Here is a 23,853-nt window from a genome sequence, read left to right on the forward strand (position 1 = left end):
GCTACGCCAGTGTCTTTAAAACGGAACACTCGACAAGCTAGCTGTGACCTTTGGGTAATTTTCATGGAAGATGATTGCGAGAAGAATGGGTCCATAATGGGTCTTCATTGCTTAATTTACTTTGCGCTTATAATTTGAGACGACACTCGCAGCACTTTAACGGGCACTTTAAGCAGACAATTAAAAAGAGAGGAGATTATAAAAAGAATTGGGGAGAAAGGGTGAGATGAAAAGATGAAGGGAAGAAGGAGACATTTTGAAATAGCCAACGGAATGAGGAGAAGAAGACAAAGATGCATGCGTATGTATAATGGGTTATGTTTACTGGGAGAACGTATGGAGGGGCGGGGTGGTATTGGAAATAGGGGAGAAATAGGGAGAAGAGGAAGGTAGGAAGATGGTAACACGATCAGAGTTAGAGGAGGAATAAGAGGAGGAAATATAGAGCTAGATAATGTGATTAGATAAGACGGAAATAGAGAGAGTAAGAGATCAAGGTGAGGAGAAAGTATCGGAGGAGAGGGCGGCAGAAGAAGGAAGATATCCGATGAGTTCAGAAAAGAAAAAAAAGTGAAGTTTTATGCATGAAAAGGATTAATGAAAGCAAAGAAGAGAAGACTGCAATGCCGCGGTGAATGAAAGAGAAAGGCATAAATATAAAATGGACGTGCTGTGCACACATGATAAGCTAGCAAAATAAACCGAGCATTTAGAAGACAGAATTTAAAAATCAGATTTGTTGTTGTTGATTTAATATATAGAAAGAAAAGACAGATAAAACAGTGGTCATGTATTTCAACTAACGTATAATGACGTGGAGAAAAATATGAACACGATACCCTATCCCTTCGTTTCAACAGTCAACAGAGGAGAAGAAGAAGAATTCTTCATGTATCCAATCTCGATTCCTTCTACATCCAATCTCTCATCACAGGTTCTAACTTTTTTCTTTCTGGGCCATACTCCTGCCATCTATAAATCAGACTCTGTGCATCGGGATCTCAGACAAGAGAGACTATAATGTGGATGAGCATATAGCTCTGGGCTATGACGGTATTGGGTGGGGATGGACTTGTGCAGCTCAGAGACTTTGAACTTGCCCCTGGTTGCAGTCATTGCAAGGAGAACCAGGGGCGTACCTTTGGGTGTTGCCATTCAGTGAAGGGGGGGGGGTGGGGGACCGGTCTTTCTAGGTGGATGAAATATAAGGAAACAAACCAATCAAGATCGAGTGAAGGGGTAAGGCCTTTAGGAGCCGGGGGGGGGGGGGGGGTTTCAGGAGGGAGTACTGAACAGGCGGGCAAGATTTTTCACCGGCAAATATGGAACAGAGGTTCATGTATCAGACCGCCTGGAGAGTGGCTAAAATGGGAACCGTTGACTACGACTGTCTGCAACTCAGTAGAAACCTTTAAAGCTAGTCTCTAGGAAGCGACCCAAAGGGGGCAATATGAGCATAAATCCTCACTACGACTGCAAACTGATGTTCTAAATGCAATAAACACTCTCTTTTCAACGATAACATTCTTATTTTCGAGGATCATGCAGTACAAGGATCAGAACAGATTCAGTCTTGTCCCTCTTTTAAATCACCTTCTCCTTTTCTCTCTCTCCCCCTCCCTTTTCTGGCCGTGATTCGAATGAGTAGCATTTGCTCGTGTAAACTAGCAAAGAGATACAAATCATCGGTGTATATTACTAGTAAAATACTCTCCTATATCTGAACATCGCTGTGATCTCGATCTCTCAAACTGAAACGCCCTCTCTTGCCACATTTCTGAAACGTTATTATCTTATCAAGATGGCAGCCTCCAGTAAACTCTGGGAGAGAGCGACCTGCTATGAGCTTGGGCATGTTTGGACTCCTTCTTGCTTGGCATCTACGTTATCTATAGCTAATGCATCAGTGAAGTATTCTTTCAAGTTATATGCTGCATTCTACTTAGTGAGTATGATGGTTTGTGGTAAGCTTTTGAATATTTCAGACTTTGTTTACTTACTGGGGGCGGAGACCCTATCATGTCGCAGAAACGTGCCTGGTGAGGCCGGGTAGGTTTCTCCTAGCGTTCGCTGGCCCTGGCATGCGCTTGGGACACACATGTACGTGTTGGTTTGGCCTTGGGTCTGGGCGTGGTCATCTGGGCTTGGTCACAGTCCATGGCCAGAAATCCCCAAAGAGATATGTAAATTGAATTTGCTCTAATTAAAATTACATTGTCACATTCTTGACCATTTGTTGATCTCAGCAGAAATAATGTCTATTTTATCTCATTGGGCTGCATTGCCGTATGGGCAATTTTATAATTTGCAATTCATTGCCTTTGGCTGACTTGTTTTTAAAGTTACTTAAATCTTAGGTCCAGGTCTGTCAAGATTTCTAAAATTCAATTTGAATCCGAATCCTAAGCCAAAATGGCAGTAATGAGTAAATTTTGGCGGCAGTGTACCTGTTATGAATTTCTACATTGTTGGTCTCCGACATGTTTTGGAGCTACTGTTTCTATCGTCAATGCAGTAGCAAAATATTCACTAAAGATGCATGCAATCTTCTATTTGGTATGTATCGATTTTGAATTTTTAGTGATGGAGATACATCTCAAAATATCACTCACGATAATTGTTGAGTGAATTAAATGGAGGTATAGGGTCTAGAGGGTCTAGCTCTATTAATTCTACATATATTTTGTATAATTTTTATTTCTCACCTTTTTTTTATACCTTGATGCAAGTTTGTACATTTAAGTTTAGTTGAACCAGGCAATCAAATTATTTTATCCTAAAAAGATGAGAACAATTATTTAGTTTTATTGTTATTCTTATTTTAAAACTTATTAAAATTTCATAGAAATAAAGTTATTCAGTGATTTTCTTTACAAAAGTATGTAGGTGTATTGATAGAAAACATCATTACTATTCTTTTAGATTTCTTCTTGTTCTTAGTCTTTATATTCAATCTCTTTAAAAAAGATTACAATTACCGGCATCTGAAAATAATATTTTATTAAACAGATAAATTTTAAGTTTAATTCTGGATAATGTATTCCAGACTTTGGTGGAAAAGGTTTATATAAGCAACATATTGGTGGATGTATTTATAGTTATTAATGATTATTATTATTATTTTTTTTTTTTAATTTTTATATGAACCCTTATCAAGATCAGACAGATTATTGAACAAGAAAACAAATTACTAGAATGTGCAGTGCCGAAATCCTTTAAAAGGACAGAATAATCGGCTTGTGCCTTGTTGAATGCGTTTTTTCTGGGGTTCCGCTCCTAGTAACTGCCTCATATTTGAAACATGAAATTATGTACAGTTCTTGGTGTCTGAAAAGCTAATGTAAGCATGTTTTCTCTTCGGACTCCACTAATGAAAACTTTGAAATCTTAACAAAGTTATTTACAAGCTTTTGGTTGTCCATACCATGCCTCCTTCGTTCCCTTTCTACAGATCTCACACACATATGGAAGACTGAGGAAGAAACAGAGGTTGTCATGGTCACGAGTACTATCCTACCTCGGTGATGTGCTCCAGTCGACATCCTTTCTTAGTAGCAATGTCACACTAGTTATAGCTGCATTCTGTGTATTTAGGTATCTCTTCAAATGCATGTGAACTTGAGTTGTATACAGGCAATTATAAGGCAGCACATTCTCAATATATACATGTTCTGTTCAACGGTAAATTAAGAAAATTGAAGAAAGAAAAAAAGAAGTTTCAAAAGTGAAATAACGGCAGTATGTGTAGAGCTACCGGTAGGCATTTTAGGCAAATGTTTTTAAGTTTTTAATCTGGCTTATGGGCTGGGAGAATATTACTATACACTGTTGAACAAGGTGTAATATATTGGCTATCTGCTGCCTTCTTGTTCACAAAATAACAAATTCTGGCTTGTCCTGTTACAATCCTCAGCTTGAGCTTAACTTTCCTTCTGTATAGGAAAAAAATGTTAATTTGGGCTTGCTTTTTTTCATCGGATGAAAGGTTCATTTTTGTACAGAATACAGATTATCTTTTCCCCATCTAACCAGTGTGAATTGTGAAATAAATTTACCACACAAATTATATAAAAAAGATCATGGTTCGGCTGAAACTGAAGTTGAATACGTACCTCTTCAAAGTTTTTAGTGCAAGCCAGAATTATGTTGGATAAATTGGAATATAAGTATGCTATTATGTTCTGCTTGAAATGTACATTACGGTTTACCACCAAAATGTGGATGTATTAAAAACATGAAAAAAATCAGCATGCAACATGCAACCAAGCTTATAGAAATTAGTCACATGTTTTGCTTAGTTTCATATTCAATGTTGGTTCAAACTATCAGCTTGTGAAATCAATAGTTTGCAAAATCGATTCAGTAGCAATTTCAGTAGAGCACTTCATGATAGCTTTCTTATATTCTTCTCTGGGTTTTTTCCCTAATGCGTAAATTCATTTCTATTTTCTTTCCTTTGAAAAACTTTTTGTCTTTTTGTTTGGTGTGTGTATCATTCCATACAGATATCAGCCTTAGTTCGAAAACGAAGTTGGCCGTATTTTCAAAAGGGTCTGCCCGTGGAAATCTTGCAGTCTACCGCTTTTTTGTCCACCAATGCTGCCCTCTTCATGAACTTTATTTGTGTTTATAGGTACTGTTCATAACCATGGAAATTTCAGTTAAAAAATGAATGGGGTTTGATTAAAAGGGTCCTGTAATTTTGAGAGAATTCATTCATTTAGAGTAGGTAACCCTTTCGTATTCGTTGAATTGAACCATTAATTGTGAAGTCTTCAACATATTTCTAGCACCTTAACCTTGTTTTGAATTTGTAAGCTAACAGTGCTCATTGGGGTTATATTGAACAAATATATTGATAACTTACAAGTTACAACCATCACTGCTAAACTCATTTACATTTCCTGCACACTCTTAGTTTTTGATAAATCACAAAGATTCATGCCTTTGGTCGTCCTTGAGAAAAGAAGAGATAAAAGAAAACAGCCATGTTGACTTTACTTATAAAATATAGTTTATCAACTCCATCTTTAGACAACACTTAATATTTCATTGTTCTTGTGTGTAAATGTGTGAAAAGTATTGTCTCCTAACGTCGTATTACACTTTCCTTTGAGGTACTGGTTTACAATACCTGACTTTATTATCAAATACCCAAACTACTAATACATCAATCGTAACAGAAAATTTGGTTACTACTTTGGCGAGATATTAGTCTACATTTGCCACCCTCCACCCAGGAGAGGTAAATGGGTATCTGTCTGGAGTTAATTCCTTGAAATGCAAGAGCGCAATAATAGCAGCCATGCTAAAACCAGGGTAATAATTGTGGAGCACCAAGAGTGTCAAATCAGACAGACGTGAGCACTATACAAAAATCAACTATTATCACTATTATTAATATGTATTATCTTGGAAAGACAGGGAGCCCATTCCAAAATTAACTTAAGAGAGGGAGGGTTCTAGATTTTTTATGATCCCAAAGTTTATCACTGTGACAATTAATATTTTATTACAATTGATACAAGAATTGTGATTTGAGAGACAAGTGTTTCCATAGTTTTAGATACTAAAGAGAGTTATTCCACTTATATCAGCATACTGGTTATTCTGAAAAGTTGAACATGTAGGCCTACTTGTAGTCAATAATTATACATGCCCCTTTCTCAGCTTATAGTTGATTGTTGAATGTAGTTTCTGAACTTTTTGTTTCTCTCTTCTTTTTTTCAGACATATATGTGGTGGATTTTATACTGGGTTTGGTTTCCTGTCCTCCTTCCCTGCTTGCTGCATAGCCATATTGACTGAGAGGAAAAGCAGGTGAGATGTTGATTGGGAAAGTGATGATGATGATGATGATGATGATGATGATGATGATGATGATGATGATGATGATGATGATGATGATGATGATGATGATGATGATGATGATGATGATGATGATGATGATGATGATGATGATGATGATGATGATGATGATGATGATGATGATGATGATGATTGATGATGATGATGATGATGATGATGATGATGATGATGATGATGATGATGTTGATGATGACGACGATGATGATGATGATGACGATGATCGATGATGAAGTTGATGATAATGATGATGAATGATGATGATGATGATGATGATGATGATGATGATGAAGGTGATGATGATGATGATGATGATGATGATGATGATGATGATGATGATGAAGACACTGATGAAGACTTGATAATGAGTGATGATGATGATGATGATGATGATGATGATGAAGAAGAAGATGATGATGAATGATGATGGTGATGATGATGATGACGATGATGATAATGACTATCGTGATGATTAAGATAGCAATAGTGTTGGTAATCAAAGTGAAAATGATAATAATGAAACTAATAATAATGAAAGCATCACAGAGAGCATCTACAGTCTATCACTGTATTATCATTACCATTGGATTCATGCATGATGTCCCTTCATTGCTACTCCATAGAAAATATATGATCGCTTTTGTGACGAACAGGTCAAGAAGTCAAGCTTATTGCCTTTTAGCTTCCTACCGATAGTACCTTTTCTCCATATCTCTCCTGGGTAAATATTTGCAAATGTACTTTTTCTTGGCAAAGAATTTTTTTCCTATTACAGCAAGGTGTCCATGTATCAATTTGTTTTGAAGTAAACATGGTCCCCAGTTTTCCTTGCATTTACTCATTAATTTCTTTTGCAAAAGAAATGAAATATTTTCAAGTCATGTATGTACAATGTATTAGAAAATGTAATATGCAAATATGGTATATTTAGTTAATGAGATTATATTTATTCTATTCATATATTTCTTATTATATTGCAGGAGAGGAATGCTAGCACTGTACACAACAAATCTTGTAAGTATCTATTTGATCTCTTATGTTTAGTGTCTTTTATGTTTTTCTTATATTTTAAGTATCTATGTGTGTATCTTTGTTTCTATATCTTTGGTTCTTTCCCTTTCTTGTGGTATTCTGTTAATCAAAATATGTCATAGTGTTAGGAAACTAAAGTAACATAAATAATGATGAGGATGATGATGGTTTCGCTCCTTCATATCTTTCTGAACTCCTTCCTCGATACACTCCTGTCCGGACTTTGCGATCTGCTTCTCAATCTCTCCTCTCTCGGTCTCACATTATTTCATACAAACAATACGGTCAATGTTCTTTCGTTTATGCAGCTGCTTTTCTTTGGAACAATCTCCCCCTTCAAATTCGCAATGCTAGCTCTGTAAATTCATTTAAAACAATGCTAAAAACACATCTCTTTAAGTCTTGTTCCTGAATAGCTCTTTTGACCTTTTGCCTTTTAATATATTTTGTGTAGATTACCGTAGGATACTATTAATTTATGAACTATTTGTATTTTGGTTGTAAGTGATTTGTAATTATGTACATGTATTATTTTCATTTGCAAAGTTTTAATGGTAATTTAAATTGATATAATTTGTAATGCAAATTCTGTTTCCTTTACTTATCAGCTATTTTCTTCTAAACCGCTTAGAGGCAATTTGCAATTTGCGGTATACAAATATCTTATTATTATTATTATTATTATAAATGTTTTCACTATCCTTTCTTTCTATTCTTTCCTCCCAGGCAATGGAAGTGCTCTTTAACATGTGTAAGCAGAGAGGATTTGTCAGCCCAATCAAAAATGGAGAAGTAAGCCTCCCTTATGATCTTTAAAAAAATGTATATCACATTTAATTTGTATTAATTTGTTATTTTAATTTGTACTACTACTACGCAAGTGCTGTTGCTAAGAAAGCAAATATAAATGTACATCTATGTATGTAAGTTCTAAGTCTTGCTCCAATGAATTTGTGGCTTTAAAGATAAAGTTGAGTTCGGTCATGCGATTGCATTGTGGAAGAAGCGTTGTGGAATCGATCAGAAAAGGTTGACCATCTAGCATATAAGTATTGGTGTGTACTACTACTGCAAGGTTCTAGAATCATCAAAATGATAAGAAATTTGGCCCAGTCTTGGTTAAGTTACAAGCACTGTACACAGAAAGATGTATATGGGACTACACAAACACGTGGCATAAACAGTTAAAATAAAAATCCTTCCAACTGTATGAGCAAAGGCGTATTTCCAGGCATAAAAATTTGTCCTGATTTGTATGCTGTTACATGCCATATTTAGAATATTAAGGCATTTGAAGAGCCATGCTTTTCAGGGAACATTTTGTGTCCTTCCACACTTGCATAATAACACTGATAACAGTCTCAAATTGTTTTTCACCTCTTCCCAGAACTCGACCTTCTCTTTAAACACTATCCAATTGATTAGTTACTTTAGCATTACTTGTAGGACAATGTCACCCTGCGCTTGGTTTGAACCTTAGACACTATATGCTTGAAGGATTGAGCCATCACTACTAGTGGCAGATCCAGGATTCTTTGACTGGGGATGGGGTGAGAAAGAGCTCTCTACATTTCCTTGCAAGCAAAATGATAGAATAAATAAATGTTTTCATATTATCATGAGCTCCCTAATTATCTCATTTTAGGTCCAACTTTTAGAGCAGATCATGTTTAAAGAAATAGGTTTATCTTTTTGCATGTTCATGCTATGTAGGCAATGTATTATGTTTAGGAGCATGTTTAATTAAATGTATGTAATCATTAGAGTATTTCACTGATTCGTTGTTAAAGTAATTAATATGTTTGAACTAGATATCCTTGACCAACATGCTCTGATCAGCATATTTTGTGGCTAATAGTAAGGGATTTCTCGGTTACCATACAGATATCTTTTGTTTGTTTAATCTTCACCTTATCATACTGAAACAGCAAAGTGCAATGTCTAATTGGTTGGGATTTATTATTATTATTATTATTTATTTATTTATTTTATTTTATTTTATTGTATTCTTATTTTGTGGGGGGGGGGGGAGGGTTTGTACATTTAGTAAGCTGTAACTGTAAGCAGAATTTTCACTTATAAAGGAAGAGCTTAGCTCTGAGAAGGGTTGTCATGGTAACTATGATTGTCAAAGCCAAAGACAGGCAGAGTTAGGCTTGGCTCAAGGCGTTTATAGGAACTATGGTTAAGTGTCGAATTAAAGTCTGAGTCTGCAGACTACCAGCACACTGCTAGTGGACTGTTCACTATCTTGACAAGAGGGGATGATATCAAGGGTCATCTTCAATCAGGGATTAATTCTTTTTGATTTTTGATTGGCATGTGTTATGATTAGTTGCCTTGTGTATGATAAGAAGCATGTGGGCTCAGGGACACTCTACCCCTAGGGGCAAGACTGCGCTCCTCAATCTGGTCAGATTGTTTTAATTTGGTCTGAAATGATAAGATAGAAAAGAACTTCTCTGAAGGGGCATGATTCAGACTGTAAAAAGCATTTAATCATTTGGAATTTTATTTTATATTTTCATAATGAAAATAAAAATTCTATTCAAATATTGTAGTGTTGGTTGTTCCTTGGCAAGTCTGAGATGAGTTGGTGATCGCCAGCTGTGTAAAACAAATATTATTGGATTTCTATCCTTGGCTCTGGTGATTATATTCTAGACAGGATTATTTAATTTTCTTGTGTGAATGGAGGTCAAAATATGTAACATGAAGCATCATTGATGTAAGGATATTTATATGAGAATATAAATGCTTCCAGGGTGTTTGGTCTAGGGTTTAAGGAACACTCCAAATCCTTATAATGTCCTTGATTTGTCTGAAATGAGAAGTTGATACCCCCCCCCCCTTTTACCCCTAGGGCTACAATGTCCCTGAAACCACATGCTTTTTATCATTGACAAGGCATCTTATCATGAAAAATCTCCACCCCCCTCTCCCTACCTTGTCCTCATTCAGAGGAAAGGTAGTTCAGTGGATAGAGCAGTGATCTTTGAAATGGAAGGTTGTCAGTCCAAAAACAGTTTTTGGCTCGTGCTTTTTGGTCAGGCATTTATCCTTGATCGCCTAGTCCCCTTTTGCACATGTCTTAGTACTAGGGTGAAATACATGCTAACATCAGCATTTAGTTCTTATCATACTATTCTATTGTACCATGCTTCTTTAGAATCAATGAGGGATAGTTCAGTTCAATAATAATCTATTGAAGAAAAATCTTTCTGTCAACATGATGGCCCTATTCCTTTCAAAGCTTACACATCTCCTTTTCAATTAAAAAAAGATATTACTTGTACAAAATCATAATTGATATCAGTCTCAAATTCAGGCATGATAAATCCAGATCAATCAAAACTCATTGAAAGATGCAGTCCTGATGTATGATGGGGTGTTTAATTTTGGTTCATTCTATGCCTATTCAAAGTTAATTTATAATAATGATAGTTTGTTAAAATGTGACTTATTTTATCATTTCAGGTCCTGTTGTTTGCAGCTGCCTCAGCAATAATCTTCTTTCTGCTCAGGTAAGACTAAAACTTTTATCCTGTTTATTTTCCAAGTAAAGATTGTGAAACCGAAGAAACAAAAGAAGAGAATGTTAAGTTAGGCGAGGCGTCAAAAATAAATATACCAGCCAGCGGCAGCTAACTGCACTTGTGCGTCCTGGCTGCATTTTTTAAATTAGCTCAGCCGGCTACTGCTGGCGGTATAGAAATGGCATTCAAAAGCATGCGCCGACTGCCGCCTTTCGAATGGAAACCGAGCCTCAGATCCCAGCCTGGCGCAAGCCGGCTGGGCTAATAAAAGAAAAATAATTGCCCCAGCCAGGCTTCGGCCGTAATTGCAGCCTCGATGCGCCAATACGTGAGGCGGCAGCCTGCTGGTATCGATATTTTTGACGCCTCGCCTTAGAGTCTTCTTATTAATTCAATTTTATTTTCTCCCCTTGCTGGAGAAATTTGAAGGAAATAGCGTAAAAAGCATAGGTACATGTAGATGGTAACAAGTTGAGATTTATAAATATATCAATTAAATCACATTATAATTCATGACAATAAACCAGTTGATCAAAAACATTCATTGGTGGAGGGCTCTTTTAGCTGTCTGCTTCAGATTTAGTAGGGAAGGGTCAAACTTTATAACAAAATCTTTATGAAGTGAGCCCTCTTGCTTCTTGTGTGGTACAGTCACTCCTCTCAAGGGATCTGACTAGTCTGCAAGAACATGTTGCTCAAAACATATTTTTCATAATGAAGTTGTATTGAAATTGTATTGAAATTGTATGCAGATATATATGCAGAGATGGTATGAAAAGTGTACAAATGTTTTTTGTGATTGAATATATTTACGAAGTAGTGAATGCTCAGTCCTATAGTTTCCATTGCACCTTTTTTGTTTGTTTTTGTTTTGTTTTGTTGTTGTTTAGTGCTTAGATGCTATTTTTCTGGTGCTTTGCAAGTTTGCAGCATCCCCAGCCAGGGCGTGCCAAATTTGATTAATGTACTTTTTTGAGGTCTCATCAGGTTAACTTTTTGATGTTTCACTGTACTGAAGATTGATTACATACATGTATGTATCGTGAATTGTATGAAATTTTGGTTTGAAACGGTCACAATTGTAGTTTACATTGTTTGAATATGGCAGGGGGGAGTGTAACACTTATATCCACATAACATAAATGAAGCTTGTTAGTTGCTCAACTGTAATTTGAAGGCAAATTTTCACTTTTAAAAATTGTATTGTAATGTGAAATAGGATGTCATTTCAGACACATTTCTGCAAGGATTTTCAAAATAAATGTGTTTGAAGTCAAATATTGATGAAAGAATACAAAATTTATGTTTTCTGTGTACCGGTACAACAAAAAACTTAAATCATGTATTCTCTTATCAATATTTTGTCTTCAAACACCTTATTTTTTGTTTATTTTTTAATTTATTTTTGAAAAATTTATTTATTTTTTATTTTTATTTTTTATTTATTTATTTATTTTATTTTTATTTATTTATTTATTTATTTATTTATTTATTTATTAATTTTTTTTTTTTTTTTTTTTTTTTGGGGGGGGGGGGGGGAAATCTTTGCAGAAGTGTGTCTTAAATGATATCCTCTTTCACATTATGATACAATTTAAGTGAAATTTTGCCATCAAATTTTTGGCGAATTTGGGGCTCCCAAAACTTTAGAGGGCTTTAAACAAAGGTCTCTGATGCCAAACTGAAATAATAAAATGAAGGACTATACAGAAATACAAGAGAAGAGAGTGTTTTGCAGATAGAGAGAAAGTGGAAGAAGAAAATGGTTAGGAATAGAAAAGCATTAGAATATTTGGTATATGTACCCATCATGTACCTGCTTGGGTGCTTGCCTAAACTGTTTATGGAAGTGTCACAGACACTTTAATCCAATTTTGCATCAGCGAAGGCCCTTTTCACGGATTGACACAGAAAGTCAGCATTGATGTTGTCAGATAGAATTACTGTAACGTGTGAGATATCACCTTGTATCAGACCCTAGAGGGAGTCTCAAGAACCCAATTAAGAGTGTTAGTCAAGTAAATTGCGAAGGAGGCTCTGATGCTCTGTCTTATCTTAACGAATGACTGACTAAAAATACCCAGACATCTTGAAGTGTAGACCTAAAAGAGGGTCCAAACGCAGATAGGTAGTTTCAAGTACTGTGAAATGTGAATATTTTACATCATCGTTTCATCTTAGCGTCAGAACTAGGACAAGGTTGACCTATTAATGAATATAGCATTGAATAGTATTTCATGATGAGTGTTCACTCATTGAAAACTTTATGATTTTTTGTTATCAAGCATATAAAGATTTTTTCTTCTTCCTCAAACAAATTTGTTCTTTGCCAACTCTCTGTCTCCCCATCTCTACTCTTTTTTTATGCTTGTTTTCTTTTCTTTCTACAGGTTTTATCCATTTTACCCTCATCCCCGGTGGGGTCACTCCCCTGCGGAGAGTGACACGTATGACCGTTACCACAAATGCATATAACCCCCTTTTGCGGTCAATTTCAAGGACATTTTGTGAAATTTAACCCCCTTTTTTACGTCAAAACAAGGACAAAATCATACTTTGGAGTACCCCTATTTATAAGATTGTAAGGACACTTTCGCAAACTTACCCCTATTTTACCATATTTCAAGGACAAGACTCGGCTCCGAGAATTTTTCTTCCCGGTTTTCTTCTTTTCCATTTTCCTGACCCCTATTTATCAATTTAGAGGACACCTATGCACCCCTATTTTCTTTATTTCGAGGAATATTTTGTCCGCGGACATGGCTTGAAATTGATCCCTTTTTCCGCGATTTTGGTAACGGTCATGCGGTCCGGAAGTCACATTGAGTGACCCCACCGGGCCCTCATCATTAACTTTTGTCCTTTTCTGTCCTTTCCCTCTGTCCTTTTCCTTCCCTTTCCTTCCTTTCCTACCTGCCTCTCAACCCCCCCCTCTCTCTCTCTCTTTCTCTCTCTCTCTCTCTCTTTCTCTCTCTCTCTCTCTTTCTCTCTCTCTTTCTCTCTCTCCTCTCTCTCTCTTTCTCTCTCCTCTCTCTCTTTCTCTCTCCCTCTCTCTCTTTCTCTCCCTCTCTCTCTCTGTCTCCCTCTCTCTCCCCTCTCTCTATCTCCCCCTCTCTCTATCTCCCCCTCTCTCTTTCCCCCTCTCTCTATCTCCCTCTCTCTCCCTCTCTCTATCTCCCCCTCTCTCTATCTCCCCTCTCTCTATCTCCCCCTCTCTCTTCCTCAGGCCTGATAAAAACCTGATTTAAATCGGTTTCCCGATTTTTTTATTTTTTCCGATTTTTTCCCGATTTTTTTTTTTTTTTTTTTTTTTTTTTTTTTTACCAATTTTTTTTTTCTTCCCTTTTTTAACCTGATTTTCCCGATTTCCCCTTTATCTTCTCTATCCTTTCCTATTTAGCCCTATTTTTTTCCCAATTTTCTTACACGAAAGGGGGGAATGTTGTTAGATGCCATTTTTTCCCCGCGAATCCTCTTCTTTTTTTTTACTCACGGGGGGCGTGGTTGAGGGGAAAACAAAAAACCTATTTTTTTTTTAATGCTCACTATCACCCCTGCTTCCTGTTTTATGTTTTCAAGTATTTCATACAGAATATGAAATCCAATATGTCTATGGCAATGAAAAGGATGAAAAGAAATGTTTACATGACCACTATTTCCTTTTTCAAATAACAAACACATTCTATAATTACAAATATCAATACAAAATAAAGGGCAACAAAAAAATACAAAGACTTGATAAATAAAAACATAAACAAGTACCTCAAATACATGTACTTAATAAATATTTATAAATGTACAAACATATTATTGATTCTCTCTTTCCCTCTTTCAAATCATTTTGCATGGTATTAAGTGATAATTCACAGACCATTCTACGATTTGAGTCATGTTCTGCGGTGATCCTCTGTTTTCCTCTAATTTTCCTTGTTGATTAGTGTGTGTGAGTTGTGCCCCAATGGGATGCCAGTGTACTGTTTCATAACTAACATTAACTTTTCACACATCAAAGGTAACATGCTTGAACATCTTCTAGTGTTAAAGGTATTACAAAGTTTTGGTATGGGGTCATGAATTTGGTTCAAATGAACATATTGGAAACATACACGATCCTTCAATATTCAGTGATCGTTGGCGCGGTCGAAATCGACTCTAAAGTTATGAAATTGTAAATAATAAACACTTTATGTTGAATAGCTCCCTCTCAAGGTCAAGATATTAATTAAGCTATAAAACAATGATTATTGACTAAAATTGACTGATTAGCTATTCTCGTTCGGAAATATTATTCCACAACTACATACTTTGAGATTTTCATGGTCGCAGCTTCCATTGAAAGGTCGTACGAGCTATTTGAAATTTATCCAAATTTACCGGGAGCACTGGTAAATCTTTAAATTCAAATTTCTCGAAAGCAGAAGTGTTTTAGGGGCTAAAATTTCTGGTGTTTTTAATACATCCACAGGGGCATCCAAATATATTAAAATTGTAAAAAATCACTATCCACCCATTTTTCAAAATTTCCCAAAACTTTGTAATACCTTTAAATTGTCCAGCAAACTTGCATTGGAAATACTGAAAAATCACAAGCTGTAATTGTCCTTGGTATACTGATGTGGTAGTTAATATATGTGTACTTTTACTACTTACCGGTATTCTTTACGACAATGTTGGTATTTGCTATCATCTGTTGAAAGCTAACTGTTTTTGTAGAAGGCCTGAAGTACAATATATCAAAAGTTGCTCAAGTGATATCAAGGGCCCCATTTCACAAAACTTGTCATCAGTGCCAAATGACAGTTTTTGTTAAAAGCTAGTGAAATCCTTGCTTCTGATTGGTTATCACCAGATTTGTCACTGATTTTTGTCATTGTAAAAAGGCTTTGTGAAGCAGGGTCCAGATCTAGGATGTAACGGTGTTAATATGCCTCGATTATTCCATCCATAATGTAAAATGAAGGGCATGTTATGGTCTGTAAACTTAACATTATTTGTAACTAAGGCAGTTTATTTCAAATCCAGAACACCAAAGTAGATAATGCAGACCTCAAGCCATGTTTCTGGGCATCGTTTTCACGAAACCATCATAAGTACAAGTTCACCGACATCCCAGTGAAACGCATGTTAATTGTACACGCGTTTCAATGGGATGTCTGCAAACTTGTACTTATGACGGTTTGGTGAAACAATGCCCTGGTTAGATTTGGAGGTAAAATGTGTAACGGTACTATCCACTTGAAATACTTATTGATGTGGGAGTGGGGGGCAGGGTAGGAGGGAGTAATGGTTCAACACCCAAAACTATTGGATGAAATCATAATGATAATAATATTAGATCAATTCATATAGCGCTGCTACTACATAAATATACTCTACTACACTGTAATGAAAACAAAACTCCTGACAGTGCTACTTTATAAACACGCAATAAAATATTCAAACAATAATAATATTCAAACAATGAAATATTCAAAAGCTCCTGAAAACATATGATGACATGTATGTATATGTACCATAGTTTAGGTGCTATATTCCTGCTTTGGAATATGAGATTGTTAGATGTAACATGATTTGATAATCATATAATCTTCAAAGCTTAAACATTGTTAAAAATATCATAACTTTGATATCAATATATTATAATCTAACTCTCCAGTCTTATATACAAGCTAAAAAACATAAAAAGTACAGCAGTATTAATTAACTTGTAAATACAAACTTATCACATTAATTCCATATCCAGAATCGTTCATCACATGTACATCTGAGAGATGCTAATAGATCAGATAACGATGAAACAAAAAGAGGAATTGGAAATTGTTGTTACCTCAACCACTGTACAAATACAATCATTGAATTTTGATTCACAAATATCAAATAAATAAATTTATGCATTCTAACATGCCCATTTCACCATTTATAAACCTTTTTAATTTATCCCCCCAAAAGCCCACGTAATAATGTTGAATATACATGTACAAAACTGCTCCTTTTTCTGTCAGAGCGCCCCCCCCCCTCGCCTCCAAATCTTGAGACTATACTATACCTCTCACTTTTATCTTGAGACAAAGCACTATTATATTTTGAAAGCACAATGTTGATATCACACTGCACTGTAGATTGCAGTCATTATACATGAACAATTGAACATGTACATAATATACAACTTCAGTGCATTCAACTCTGTATTGTAGCCAGCTGTGTCTAGCCAAATAAAAATTTAGCATTATTTCTCTCCCATGTCACAGTTGTTTTTCTTCTTGGGTTTCCTACAACAACATACAAGACACTATTGAAGCTTTAGAAAAAAAAAGTAGAAAATACAAATCACTATATTCCTGAGTACGCTCAAACTGTAATAATCCGTTTGGGAAATAGGATGTGAGCTTGAAAGTTTTGATGTTTCCTGTAAGTTTTGTCATAGAAAGAGAAAAAAGAGAAAGAGAGACTTTGCCAAGTGCAGGGTTTGTGCATTGGAACGGTATGCACTTTATCACCCCCCCCCCCATTGATTTGTTCCAAATATAAAGTAAGAACTGTATAAACTATCAAATTGCAGTTTTTCTCTTAATTGTAAACCAAAAGAATTCATTGCAGGAGATATGTAGGTCTAATACTAATTTTTTATTTAAGTGATGAAATGTTAATGTGATTTCACTTGAATTGTGTGGTACAATAGCATGCCTGACTTACATTCATTTGATTCAGTGATGTAAGTTATTGTTCTAGTATGAATACTCCTTTTATTAAACTAGAGCCTTTCTCTGATTCACACTGTATCTGATTCTGATCTGACTACAACAGACTTTTGGAAAAGTGATGATTATGAAATAAACTTAGAAAAGGTGGAAATCAACCATGTCAAGGTTCCAACTGGTTATTTAATCAAATGAAATTAGAATTACAGACACAGTAAGCTTTTTTTTTTCAACATTCAGAGCTAAAACCTGCTTGGTTGCAAATTGAGATGTTGTCAGGTCATTGTGCCTGTTTGCCAAATATTTATAGCTGCCTTGGCATTCTTTCCACATCAGACGCATTGCAAATGCTAGGACTGCTTTTCTCACAGATGGCTCAGACTGTTCAGATCCTCTGTCAAGTCCATGAACGAGTGTACAAATTTAGGAACATGCCATTCTCGACTTGCAGCATATAGTAGGGATCACAGAATTGGAGACTGATGAAATAAAATTGGCCAGATTCTGGACTAGTCTATAGTATGTGTGGTAAAATAGATCAAATTGCAATTTTCTTCTGAAATCCTATCATGGTACAATCTTCCACTTTGTTATCTTGAAGAAGAAGAGACTATTGTGCTGGCATCTTACACACATAGGGATGTTTCTCATTGCAAGATGAATCCACCCAGACTGCTATACCCATCATAGGGACGATCTGACGGGCGCAGTTCTCCATGTGGGCAGAGTCGCTGGGTTCGCCCCTGTGCCAGTTGGTATAGTTGACTGGTGACTTGTCCAACCAGCCCCATTGGCCCTCGTCACCACGGTCTGAGAAACCTATCCACATCCCTGGGTCACCTGGATGATAGTGATGGTGGTGGTGGTAGAGAGGTTGGTGGGGGAGGTGGTGGTGGTGGTGGTGGTGGTGGTGGTGATGGGGGTGGTGGGGGTGGTGGTGGTGGTGGTGGAGAGGTTGGTGGTGGGGGAGGTGGGGGAGTGGCAGTGGTAGTAGTAGAGAGGATGGTGGGGGGGGGGGGGGGAGGGGAGTTAGAGATCAAAGGAAATTGGTTCAGTGGGAAATTGGTAGGGTTACAGGTGATAGTGGTTAAAGAATTATGAGAATGGTTAGATGAGATAGATGAGATGGGATGGGGGTTAAAAGGAAATGTTGATAGGATAGGTAAGAGTTAGTATACAGTTTAATAGGGGGAAAGGTGGGAAGGAATGAGGAATCAAAGAAGAAAAAAGCATTATTTCAAAGTATGAAAAGAAAGAAGATATTTCAAGATTGAATGCAAAGAAAAGTTACAATTTTTCCCCTTTATTAACTCCTGTCTGCACTATTTTGGCCAGGGGGATTAGACCTCCCTGCACGGTCACTGACAGGTGGTTATCTCATCAAATCAGCTTAGAAAAAGGGGATCATGGGAGACCAACAGGCACCAATAAGGCATTGTTTGCTTTATGGAGGGCGCTAAAAGTAGTGCAGTGGGGCTTTAAGACAAGTTTAATTTATGGGTAGACAACCCTGCCTTACTTTAAAAAGTACTCTAGAGAAGAGAGTCACAAAAGCCTTAAAGAGCCATTAAAAAATGTACTAAAACTGAGATATTTAGAAGTCTTGATTGTAGCTACCGGTATTGATACTCAATAAACCTTTTCAAGGGTTCATATAATAAAAGTCATTACTAGATATTAGAATCAGACTTACCACCACCATACATTCCACTGATGCTCTGCCTGTACTCTGTAATAAACATCTCCTCTTCAGCGGACGTCATGGAAACGATATGAGCCATCTCCTCTCCCTTGCATGATGAAAACCCTGCACATGTGACCTCTGCTTCAGACCAGGTCGCGCGCTTCCCAAAGAATCTATAGCAGAATATCCCATGGTCGAGCTCGTAGTGTGTCCAGAATGGCGGGCAGTAGCTGACCGCCGCAACCGCTTCAAACGTTACGAAAAGCAAGAGGAGTGATGCGATTGGTAGTTCCATTGCACCCATGTTCTTTCACTGCTGTACTGTCTATGTTCTGTTTTGTTTGGAAGGAATTTATCCAGATTTGGCAGTACTACTTGTAGATGTGACTCCTAGCTAGTAGATGATTGGTGATAAAGGAACGCTTTTTGAATCAGGATGTTTCATCCGAGGCAAAGAATCTTTCAATGCCACCTTGCTGGTCTGTCTTAGAGCTAAATAGGCTCCACAGTCAGTACTTCCAGTTATCTGATTGAGTCGCTTGGATGTCCAGCTGATATTCATAAACCTTGATGAATAGACCTCTTATATTCTCTTATGAATATCCTCCTTTGTCAACAACAAAAATAAGATATTATGAATGGTCCTTTTCTAAGGTCTGCTGTAGTAGTCACACAGTGGCCATCACATTTCATCAAATGGCGGCATTTGCTTGTTTTTTATCCAAATAAATGTATCCATGACATTTTCATCAACAAAAAATAACCCAATTGAATCATCTCTCTTGGCATAATGACAACATTACCCCAGTTCTCGTTGGTAGAGTGTAAAGTGATATCACGTAGTCCAATCAACTTGTAAATATGTGAGTTGCCAAGCTGGAATAATAAAGGTTCTTGTTGGTTTATGCCAAACTACTCATTTTATCCGTTAGAGATGTGAATTAAGACCTTGCTTGGGTAGGTAGATGCTTTGCCAGAAGTTGAATGAAATAATTAACATTTTCCTCGTCTGTCATCAATCCATGTTATCTATTTAGTAAGAAAAAAAAAGAAAAGAGAGAAAGGAACAAGAAGAAAAAAACATAGCAATGAAATGTGGTATGCAGTTGATTTGATAACACTCATATGAATTTCTGATAATAGAGTGACTAATTTTATTTTGGCATCTGATAAGACTTCAGTATCTTCGTCAAGTGACATACACTTGATGTTATGCTTTGGTGTTAGCTGATTCAGGCTTGAGTATTTAATTGTCTAATATGCTCTACTATTGCTCTGGGTTTGATTTGTTAAAAAAATAAGGTGAGGGTTAGGTTTGCCTTTGCGATTAGGTTAGGTTTGGGGTTAGGGGTAAGGTTTTTTAAGATGTAGTGTATGGTCTGGGGTTGTAGTTAGGGACTACATAGTTTAGCAATTTATTTCAACAGAGCATGTGTTGAACAACCATCTGTATACATTATCTCTTTCCAGTATACCATGTACACGTAGCTCAGACCTTTTGGGGTAAAAAATAAAAGTTTTGAGAAGAGTGGACTCCATTTTACTGCCTGTTTTCATCTCTTCAAAGAACCTTATGATCACTTTATTAGGTGAGGACAATGCTAAAGCTACATATAAGGCACTGAAAGTTCTAGTTCTTCTGTTGTGTATTTCCTGTTGACAGGTGCTATGTAATGAGAACTAGGCCTGGTTGTATCAGATATTTCAATTAAGAATCCGCTAAAATTCCAAAATGCAATTTATGTAATTATCACTTATCACAAGAGCTTCTGGACATGTTTGTTGATTTCATATTGATTTTATCCTTTAAAAGGCCTCTGTAGAAAGTTATGATGAGAAGAGGACAAAAACAAAAACAGGAGATTGTACAAATGAGATGATGTGAACTATTTCAAAAAATTGTGTCAATTGAAAATGGAACTTCAATGAAAACAAGGTCTCAGTCTCCTTTATCAATTAGGAGGGAGGTGTGTTAAATCTCATTTCATGACATTTTATATTTCAACTTCAGTCAAACTTTTGTCATGTGAAGGATGCCTGTAGTTCATCAGGCGTTCTCACAGAGATGATACCCTTATGTACTGCTCAAAAATACTGAAGGGTTAGGGTGATTTTGCCCGAGGAGCTTCATGACTGTACTAAAGAGAAAAGGGGGAAACTTCAGTACATGTAGTTAACTTGAATTAATTGTGAGCTACTTTAAATGTTCATGTATCTAGTGTCTGATTATGATCATCTTAATAAAAATAATATATTTAATGATCAAATATATTATTGGCTTATTTATTGGCTTATTTATTGACATTAAATGTATGATGGTGATTAAATGCATAGATTGACCACTCATAGAGAGCATTCTCTGGAAGTGCTGTGATTCTCAAAGCAATAAAGAGGAATTGGCAGTTTTTGGTCAATCTCTGGAAGCCCTGATTAATTAAATTAAAATTAAATTAATCTTACCCCTCATGAACTACAAGGCTTGATATAAAGAATTAAAAGCCGCATTTACACTGCAAGCAAAAGCAAAAATTGTCATTTTTTTCTCACATTCCCATTTTTCATCGGTAGTTGCATAGCAGTAGCATTGCATTGCATAGCAACTACCGGCAAAAACACAACAACAACAAAACGAAAAATTGAAAAATCCACCTCAGGAGTGTGGTTTTTTAAAACCCCTGCCGAAATAAGTTCACCGGTTTTTGCAAGGTAAATCAAAACTTCTAAATGATTCCGTTTTTTTGTGTGGCTCTTCTCGCTTTTTTGTGATTGCACAGAGAGAAGTGAAACATATCCAAGTGCACTACTCACCAAACAATTGGTTTGAGCAAACATTGTTTTTTATGGGTTTTGATGGTATTGTAAATAAGGGCCGGCGGACCTAAAAAATCAATGATTTTTCAAAATGTTGTTTGGGATGTGTAAATGGGCCTAAGGTTAATCTGTGCAAGATGATAGGAGTTACAGCCCTTCTGGCCATCAGTATATGTATTATGCAGTAAGGAGGAAGTTCCGCTAGCACAGTATTAAAGAAAAACTAAGGAACCTAATGTAGTATTAAATCCAAATATTCCGGTCTCATACGTCCCTAGACTTTAAATATACAAAAACTGAATACAGGGGTCCTAGACTAAATATCAAAACAGTTCATGTGTTGGGGCTAAATAGGATACACCTCTGGTATGGTGAAAGAGAACTATGTCACTCATATGACCCAAAATGGCCGCTCCTCAGAACCAACCAAACAAATGTAAGTCATGTCATATGGCTGGACAGTTGAAATATTTTGTTGTTGTAGAGGAAAGGAAATAGGAGTGAAACTGGTTGAATATATCTATAATAATAATAATAATAATAATAATGATAATTAATTTTTATATAGCACATACAATGATTGCATCACTGTCTGGAAGGGTTTCAGGTTGGAAACTAAGTTGATCAATTGCACCAGTTTCTACAAAGTTGTGTACCTAATACTTTTTCTCATGGGGAAATGGAAGTAGCTACTATGAGCATTAATTCTTGCTGTTACATATAGGCAGATCCTAGCAGACGTGACAAGTTAAATGAATAAATGGGAGGAGAAATCAATTTAGCTTTTGAAAGCTAAGTTTAAAAAGTTATTAAATAAGAGAGAGAGAGAGAGAGAGAGAGAGAGAGCAGACTAAAAAAAAACAGTGGGGGGGGGGGGGGGAAACAGCTCTGGAAAATAGAGAGAAAAAAGAGAGCAGTGTTAAAAAGCAATAAAACCCATGGAAATCTTTGCACGTAATATCTCTTTCAAAAATCTAAGAAGACATCCTGAAGAAAGGAGGTATATTTTTGACACTGTTTTAACTGTATGGTGACCTATTTAGCTCATGGCTTTCCAGATCAAGTACAGTATTTGTAGCACCATGTATTAGCATCCGTGTCTGTAGTAACCTAAGGATGTGCGCTTTTAATCACCACGCCCTGTTCATAGGGTGTGAAAGTGGTGAAAATGGTTATCCTGTCTTAAAGAACCTCCCAGCATCCTTTGTGCACTTCATGACCTTAATTGAGAAAATTCTTCGTAGAGAATTACATGATTATTTGTTTGTCTCATTGCCAATTTTCATTAGTTGTCTTTAGATATCCTTCAATCCTTGGCATTTCTTCATAACAGTACTTAGTTTCTTGCTACCCGAAAGTGACTATTATATAGTGTAGGCTGTGACTTCAAACCAATTCTGCAATATATGATGAACAACAAGAGAACCAAAAGCAGAGACTAAAATGCTCTTTAAAAAATTCTAGTAGATTAATTTAAAACTTACAGTACAAGTTTCTATTTTGGTGAAGCAGTCAATAACTATCAAATGCCTCAAATTGTTCAATATGCTTTTCTAGTCGTTTTTCATAATACCCCCTTCATGTAGTACACTTTTTTTTTAGTAAACCAGGGGGGGGGGGGGGGGGTTACACACAGATCCTAAGTTGAACTTATCTCTAAGTTGGACTTAAAAATTATGGAAAGCCATTAGCATCTATGAAAATATTTTGTAAAATAAAATTTTGCATAAAATATTGATTCAAATCATTCATATTTTCTATTATCAAAGAGATTTCATGTTCTTGATGTGGAATTAATCAAATGTCTTAAATACTTCAACTTTTGCTTTAGAATATATTTAATTTTAAGGCTACAAATGGCTCTCCGTAATATTTAAGTCAAAGTTAGAGTAAAGTCTGACTTGGGATCTTTGTGAAGCACCCCCCAGTACTTTACAACTTGAATGTTTCTAGGTCATGCTGAGAAAAAAGTCAAAAGTTCTCTATCTCCCACCCCCCCCCTCCCCCTCTCTCTCTCTCTCTTTCTGTTTTACATTAGCTTATAAGAAGTTAATATACTTTCTTGAGAAAGTGAGAAAGCAGTTCTTAACAATAATTGTCTTTGTTTAAGTTACTAGATTTAACACTTCTTATTAACAGTCAGGCTTCTGTTCTTGAACCTTGATGTAAAGTACACTCAGCACAACTTGCAGACCAAACAAACTTTTTTGTTTCCTAACGTGAAATC

At 36.2% G+C, this 23,853-nt stretch overlaps 1 protein-coding gene across 2 annotated transcripts in view; it reads left to right on the plus strand.

Moving 5' to 3' along the window:
- The first annotated feature begins 1,779 nt into the window (after positions 1-1,779).
- LOC115918967 (transmembrane protein 135-like) overlaps positions 1,780-23,853 on the plus strand; it is a 37,217-nt gene continuing 15,143 nt past the window's right edge. The window contains exons 1-6 of one of the 2 annotated variants that reach the window (XM_030995877.1): positions 1,780-1,945; positions 4,506-4,633; positions 5,731-5,820; positions 6,846-6,879; positions 7,624-7,689; positions 10,375-10,421. In XM_030995877.1, the coding sequence (XP_030851737.1) occupies positions 1,802-1,945; positions 4,506-4,633; positions 5,731-5,820; positions 6,846-6,879; positions 7,624-7,689; positions 10,375-10,421 (509 nt within the window). In that variant the 5' untranslated portion in view covers positions 1,780-1,801. Of the gene's footprint in view, positions 1,946-3,118; positions 3,595-4,505; positions 4,634-5,730; positions 5,821-6,845; positions 6,880-7,623; positions 7,690-10,374; positions 10,422-23,853 lie in introns of those variants that run through there. The other variant, XM_030995882.1, reaches the window with a different exon arrangement.

Source organism: Strongylocentrotus purpuratus, unplaced genomic scaffold (assembly GCF_000002235.5).
Source record: "Strongylocentrotus purpuratus isolate Spur 01 unplaced genomic scaffold, Spur_5.0 spur5_contig_854, whole genome shotgun sequence".
NCBI classification, from domain to species: domain Eukaryota; kingdom Metazoa; phylum Echinodermata; class Echinoidea; order Camarodonta; family Strongylocentrotidae; genus Strongylocentrotus; species Strongylocentrotus purpuratus.